Source organism: Poeciliopsis prolifica, unplaced genomic scaffold (genome assembly GCF_027474105.1).
Source record: "Poeciliopsis prolifica strain line A6 unplaced genomic scaffold, Auburn_PproV2 SCAFFOLD010, whole genome shotgun sequence".
Lineage (NCBI taxonomy): Eukaryota > Metazoa > Chordata > Actinopteri > Cyprinodontiformes > Poeciliidae > Poeciliopsis > Poeciliopsis prolifica.
In genome coordinates, this window is record NW_026562385.1 from 4,459,140 (window position 1) to 4,466,647 (window position 7,508).

The 7,508-nt window shown below is 38.8% G+C and overlaps 1 protein-coding gene across 2 annotated transcripts; it reads right to left on the bottom strand.

The window, feature by feature from the left end:
* Positions 1-66: 66 nt before the first annotated feature.
* Positions 67-7,259, bottom strand: slc5a11 (solute carrier family 5 member 11). 2 transcript variants are annotated; one of them, XM_055035981.1, is made up of 16 exons: positions 7,134-7,259; positions 6,603-6,752; positions 5,337-5,408; positions 5,080-5,184; positions 4,958-5,017; positions 4,774-4,878; positions 4,560-4,665; positions 4,385-4,465; positions 4,098-4,303; positions 3,037-3,172; positions 2,852-2,959; positions 2,614-2,764; positions 2,232-2,400; positions 1,935-2,150; positions 1,659-1,776; positions 67-1,581 (listed from the first exon to the last, which is right to left on the bottom strand). In XM_055035981.1, the coding sequence occupies exons 5-16, from the start codon at positions 5,012-5,014 to the stop codon at positions 1,349-1,351; spliced, it is 1,686 nt and encodes a 561-aa protein (XP_054891956.1). In that variant the 5' UTR covers positions 5,015-5,017; positions 5,080-5,184; positions 5,337-5,408; positions 6,603-6,752; positions 7,134-7,259; the 3' UTR covers positions 67-1,348. The 2 variants fall into 2 exon arrangements, with proteins under 2 accessions (XP_054891956.1, XP_054891957.1); XM_055035982.1 differs by lacking the exon at positions 4,774-4,878 and having other exon boundaries at positions 4,879-5,017.
* Between the last annotated feature and the right edge of the window lie 249 nt (positions 7,260-7,508).

The window sequence follows — 7,508 nt, forward strand, 5'->3', positions numbered from 1 at the left end:
TTAATCAGGATTCCTTTTTGACGTCCACTAAGCCGATTTTTAAATGGAACGAGTTCTATTTGAGGAGTCAATATTTGCTTTTATTGTTAAAAGGGACAATGCTCTTTTTGTAATCACTCCTACTCCAAAATCAAAGCTTCGACCAAATACAAAAAAAAAAAAAACATTAAAATCCTTTCTTTTTTTTCCTTTGAGTACAATTTACTACGAGTTTGTTTGTGGTCTTTTCTACTCTTCGGCACACCATGCATCATTGTTCTATATAATTAGTTTTATTCAAATCTTTCGAAAAAAGGTTGCAAGTACAGATATTTTACCCAGTACTACATATAAAAAGAAAAAAAAAAACACTAAATGTGAATTTATGAGTTTGTTCTTTGGAGTTTACTTTGAAAATAATTCAATTTACAAATAATACATAGAAACAGTATTTTAGAGGACAAAATACTATTATTCTGGTTCATTTTGGCTAACTCTTGGTTAACATAATATTTTAAAATATGTACATATTTGATATGTGCAGCACATGTACCACCTCAAACATTTTCACAGCCACCTGACCAAATAGTTCAATGTATTTATGAGCGACTGCAACTAAATGGATAAAATAGGTGAGTTTCAGTCTTAAAATTGTGGGTTTTATTCCAGTTTTTTTCTCCTCTGTCATTTAACACCAGATTGTGTGCGAAACTGCTAACTTGACTGTGAATATCTGTGTTTAAATGCGAAGAGGGCTTTATAAATTAAATTTATTTTCCATTGACTAGCACAAAGTAAAATGATTATGAAGCAGGAAGAAAATGATGAGTAAACTGCCAATCTCAACTAGAAACATTTTTATATGTAAAATATCACAAAGATTTTCTCAAACCGTATTTCCAAAGCTCACCTGTCAGTGCTGGAAGAAAAGTATGTTGCTACTGCTGTGTATTCACATTGGGTGCTAACAGGTGTTGATTGTGTCATTCTCTTTATTGTTATGTTAATAGATTAAACTTCTTCTTGAGTCATTCAAAGTTAAGCTAACCCTGCTTTAAACTTCTCCACAACTTTTGGCCAAGCCTAATTTCTTGCTGTTTATGATCCTCAAAAAGCTCTGAGGGATTCACTGAACAGATTTAGACTGAGATTAAATCGCACAACAATTGGCTAAGTTCTAGAGGCAATCGGTTTTAATTTAGGGGTGTCAAAGTAAGGGGAGGAGGTGAATAGAAATGCAGGTCATGCTATAAAATGTTTTTATTCACATTTGTCTAAGGGACCAATAAAATTGATTGAAGTTTGTGGTTGCATCGTGAAACAGTCTGAGGGGATAGGAATACTTCTGTAAAGTTTGGAGTTCTTCCCTTCAAGCCCAGTAGCCGATGATGAAGACCGTTACCGAGAGGCAAATGATGAGGTTGGCGTTGACAAGGTGCCGTAGACTTGGCTTTTCATCCAGAGTGCAGATGATCTGCTCAGGCTCAGGCGGGGCCACAGTGTTGTTGTCCGCCTCACTTCGTCTTTCCATCCCACACAACCAGTAGATGGCAGACATGAACCTGGACTGACTGGGAGGACTGGACACAGACGAAGCTGAGTCTGCAGAGGTCAGTAAAAAATAGTGTTAACTCATCAGTTTGGAAGCAGAAGTTGGGAGATGTGCAGTAGAGACAGACCTCTACTTTTATCAAGGGCTTGTCCATTTCTGCTTTCTGTACTTCTGTGTTCTTCTGGGATCTCTTGCTCTTTTGGCTTCACCGGATCAAACCTTGTGAACCAAGTGAGACGACTTATCTGTTTAGAAAGCGAAGTAGTAAGAACATGTCACAGCTGGAGTCTGCCTGTATCTTAGCACATTTTTGACACCTAGAGATGCTACCAGTAAATGATTTTATTTCTTTGAGGTTTGCAAACAAAGAACCAGCTAATAAAAATCCAGAATGCTGCTTCACCTGTTCCGGACTGGGCTCCTCGGTAGCCAGACTGACTACAACCACCACAGCCAGGGTGATGAAGGACAGCAGCATAGAGAAGTAGAGGTAATGGACATATTTCAGCACGCCGGGTCTGTTGTCTTCTTCAAAGCACAGTGGTGCAGGGTAGATGAAGTCCAACAACATGCGTATGCAGCCCACTGTGAGACCAATAGCGAGACCCCAGAAGGCGCCCTGCACGACAAAACAAACCCATAAGCAAAATGGAACAAAAGGGCTCATTTTTAAACGCAGTCTGATGATTAAGCTCCTCACTTGCTCATTAGTCCTCTTCCAGAGGCAGCCCATGAGGAAGATGATGCTTACAGGGGGCTGCAGGTAGGTGCTAATGGACTGGATGTAGATGAAGAGCTGGCCACCCTGACTGGCCTGGACGACAGGAATCCAGAGTACTGACACCGCCACCAGGACGAGCACAAACATTCTGCAGGGTCAACATGTGGTTTAATGCCTTAAATAAACAAATTAGCTATCTGCTGAACTGATATGCATGGTTCCAGGGGAATGAATACTTTGGTGTGTAGAGAGTTAGATGGACAAAACGACCATATATCAAGCTTTATTTCTTCTCTATAAAATAAAATCTTTTCATAAGTTGAGTTTCTGTTCTTTGCTCGGATGATACAGTGTGTCATACCTCCCCACAATCATGAGCTCCCATTCAGAAGCACGAGATCTGAAGCTCTTCCATAAATCCATGGTGAAAATGGTACTGGAGCTGTTGAAGATGGAGGTCAGAGACGACATGAGAGCAGCAATCATCACCGCCATCATGAGTCCTCGCAGTCCTAAGAAGGAAGAGCGGCAAGTAGGGAACTGTCTGTGCGAAAGGACGATGGAGAAGAGGGAGAGTAACGGCAGAAACAGCGTCTCACCTGCAGGGAGAAGCTCCATAACCAGTTTGGCATACGCAATGTCTGAACAGCCCACTGAGTTCCCACAAATCTGTTTACACAAGTCAGGGTCTGCACACGCCACTTCATCTAGACACAACATCATCCAGGGAACACAATGAAACAGGGAAATACCCTGACTGAGCCCCTAACATCCCAATCTGTACCTGTGTAGAGGATCCTGCTGATCAACCCGGGGAGCATGATGGCAAAGAAAGGCAGAACTTTCAGGTATGCAGCCAGAAGAGATCCCCCCTTAGCCTGGGTCAAAGTCTTTGCAGCCAGAGAGCGCTGCACAATCACCTGCAGAGATCCAAGAAAAACTCTTAGCTTCCTGGCTTTGGTGAATGAATAACTTGGATTTTTGTTGGAAGAATCCATTTTGCATAAATCAGAATGGGAATAGTAATCCTATAACCCAATGTTGTCACTTGACTGGTAAGTCAGTAAATGATCAGTTGAACTACGAGTGCATTTTTCTCTTAGGTCACTAATACTGTGAAGTGGAAAGTTTTTAACAGAAAAATATGTCAACAAGCTAAATCCAGGAGAAACTTTTAGCACATAAATAAATGGAAGTTTTCATTCAGTCTTTAAAAGATGAAAAACTTCCACTTTTTTTACACAAATTTAAAATGTTTATTCTAGAAATCATGATTCTTAAACATAATTTTGTACTTCACCATTCATTAAGTCTACTTCTTTTCATACTACAACTCTGCTTTACTCAAAAGAAACAAAAATTACAACGGAAACATTTATTTCACTGCTAAAGCAAATGTACTCAGTATTCAGCTTTGTGTACTTTGAATCATTTGCTTTAATACACATAAATAGGCTTTCAGTTGACAGCACATTCATGTGTCAAAGCTCAGAGGTAAAGCGAGCACATAGCAGGACCTAATGAGATTCTCCATAAATTTGAGATATTTTTTAGAGAACTGACAACATTTTCACTCTCCGAATGTACAAAGATGGTAGAAACACCCCCTAAAGACCTGCAGTTGTAATTGAAGCAATACAGTTTTTGCTTAGGAAGACTGAATACAATAGTAGATTTTGAAAACAGCATAATTTTTAATTATGATACTTGGCATTGGTTTGTCAGGTAAAATAATAAAATACATTGCAAGTACACAAGAGTTTGCATCATGGTTATATGTAAACACGAAGAAGCTCAAGGCAGATAAATGTTTTTGTATGTTCAAAAATAAACTTATTGCAGTACCTGATCAGAACACCAATACCACATGGAGGGGACGGACATGCCGATGATGACACCAGGCCAGGGCAGGTCAGAGTTCACCGGGTCTCTGAAAATGTGAAAAGCGTCATCTCGAGGGAGGCCGCAGGTCGAGTTGGGGACACGGACCGAGGGAATGGCGGTGAAATATCCCTCCATCAGCGCATTCCAACCTCCGACCTCAACAAAACCTCAGAGTGGAGACAGACACAAAAATAGGTGTGTAAAATTAAGTAGTGGGAAGTGACAAAAATAAGTTGCGTCTGACTTACTAAAACCCATGAGGGTGAGAGCTCCGGCCAGCATGATTGCAGTTTGAGCTGCATCAGTGTAGATAACTGCAGCAAGACCGCCTGGGACAACAACAGAAGATGCACCGCATGGGACTCCCACATGTAAATATACAGTATATTTTACACAATTTGTGTTTTAAGGGAGAAAAGTTACCTGCTACAGTGTACAGTGCAGTCACCGCGAGAAGCAGCACCACGGCCAGGTAGATGTTCCATTTCAAAGCAAGCTGGATGAACACAGCACCTGCATACATGTCCACCTGACCACAACAACAACAACAAAAACAGTAAACAATTTGAGTTCATCCATGCAGATTTATGCAATTTTCCACCCAGACACAGAAATCCCTGTTGTATTTATGCCATACCGATATTTTTGTAAAGATGTAAATAAACAGGGACAGGACGGCTATAAATAACTGCGTTCTTCTTCCGCCGAAGCGCTTCTGCAAATATTCTGGCATGGTTGTTACCTGGAGAGGAGAGAGTGTTGGGAGCTGCTCTCACACCATCAGTGCACTCCTGTCCAAGTTGGGTGTGCAGGAAACTCACCCCAGAAGAAATGTAAATGGGCAGGAAGAGCCATCCGAGCAGCAACACCATAAACATTCACTGCAAAGTCATTACATTTATTCTTCTTCACTTTCTTTTTTACATTATATAAAATGTCTTACATTCCATTCGTAAGCTATTGCCCCAATTCCTGCTGCAGCTCCTGACCCGGCCAGACCGATAAAATGTCCACTGCCAATGTTACTGGCAAACAGTGAGGCCCCAACCTAAATATAGTTGAGGAAATTGGGATTAAGATCAACTTGGCCTTGTTTTTTTAAAAGAGGAAAACAGCTCTTCTTCAAATGTTTTAATCAGAAAATCAGTCCACCATTTTTTCGTTTTTTTTCTTCCAAAGATTTGATGGTGTTTCACTTACTGGCCACCATGTCATACTCTTGCCAGCTAAGAAGTATCCATCCACTGTGCTGCGCTTCGTTCTCCACATGGACTAATAAAATAAAAGAAAGCCCATTATTTAGAGTACACAGAGAAAATTGTTTTGTGTTTGGGGCAAACTGGACATCTGGACAAACAGATGTCCGGTTTGCTCCAGTTTTGTTTCACTTTATGTTCATCCTAAGTTGTTTGGTGGTTCACTGCTCTGTCACTTCCATTTCTTGATGAGAGCAAATAAAAAATGTGTGATTTGTAAACCACGAATGCTGATACATTAACAGCTCTAGTTTCTATCTTGTAGTCTGACATGATTCTGAAAATTACTTCCAATATTATAAAACATAAAAAAGTAAAAAAATAAACCCTATAAGCATGTTTTCATGTGGTACATTTGGCTTGCAGCACATGTCAGATCTGAAATATTTAGACAAAGGTTTATTGTTACAACCTTTTTGAAGATTGTAAAATCTGCATTGCTATATTCATTTATTATCAATCGCTAATTAACTATACATATCTTATGATAATATATAACTGTATAAAAAAAGACATTCTGAATTATGTCCATCATTTTTGAATGGAAGAATTTAATAAACGTGAAACATATCCAACTAAAAACATTTGTTATGTTTTAAAATCATGAAAGTCTTACACTTAAATATTATAATTATGAAAGTCTTAAACTAAAATATGATATTCACATACCACAAGTCACTATGAAAGAATAACAATATTTAATAAGAATAATGACAACATGTGACTATTAAATGCAACATAATCAAATATAGTTAAATAACCCTAGCCCTGATAACTGAAATACATTCATTTATTATAACCATATATATAATTACATATTTAACAGCACATTTCTTCTCAATTTTTTAACAGATTGTTCATTTTCACTGAACCATTGCACTTTTTTCATACATGACCATATTTTCTTCACTACGAGATACTAAGTAATTAATGTATACTTAGTCATATATGTAAGCCAATAAGCAATACATAATTTCCGATTTCACACCTGTTTGAGTTGATTTTTCACTTCCATCTGTGACATTCGTACATGTGAATAAAACAGTTTAAAGACTGATAAACTTGGGAGGACAAAGGCTGCAAAAGGGTAAACACAACTGATAAAACTGGCACGGTTCAGTATGTTCCTGTTTCAAAACAAAGGCAAGTATCTTAACCGTTTTTATATCACCAATAGGAAAGAGGGGAAAGATAAAGACAGGCTTCTTACCCAGAAACCCACAGCCAGAATCAGCAGGAAGTAGACAACCAGGACCACAATATCCACAGTGACCAGGGTGCTGCTCCCAAAGGAGGGCTTCTGGGTTGGGGCCATGATGGTTGTCGGTGCTCTTTCACCAGTTGCCTGTTTGAACATCATCTGGAAAATGCAACAAAGATTGTTTCATACTAAGAACAGAGAAGAAAGTTTACTCAGCTAATGCAGAAAAGGGGATTTTCATTACATTTCTCAAACCATCTGAAGTATCACAGTATTTTGCAGTCTTTTCTATGAAGGCGCTTGCTTTATTTGTTTCTTTTAACTCCCTGCCAGCATGATCTGACATTTAATATTTATAACCCTTCCACGGGTAAAGGCAGTCATCTCAGCCTTCTCCTTTTTTGACACTTTTTGCAGATTTGTACCATAAAATACGGAATCGGCTTCAACCTTTGATGTGTGTTATTAGTTACTGCAGTAAAAGCTACAAAATGGTCTTTAATCAACAGTGTCAAAGTTTGCAATGTTTGACAAACTCACCTTTCAGTAATTTGTCCTCTTGAGTCTCATACCATGGGTTTGCCTTGTATCCAAACAATACAGTATGTCAGCAATATCCCATAGACAATCCGTGTATTCTGGCTTTGAACATCATAAGGTTCAAACTCCACTTTCCCAACATGCACAACAAGGTTTAGTTAAAATGTAAAGGATTTATTACACCTCACAGGGAGGTGTGTGAAAGAGCATTTCCTCATAGCTGTAAATAGCCAAATGATTGCTGTAAAAGGTTCAAATTCATTCAAATTACTCACGAGACAAAGTAAGAGCGGAACAAATGGAATATCTATTTGAGTTCATGTCAGCAGTGATCAGAGGAAACATTACAGGCACAAAAAATACTACTTATGTCCA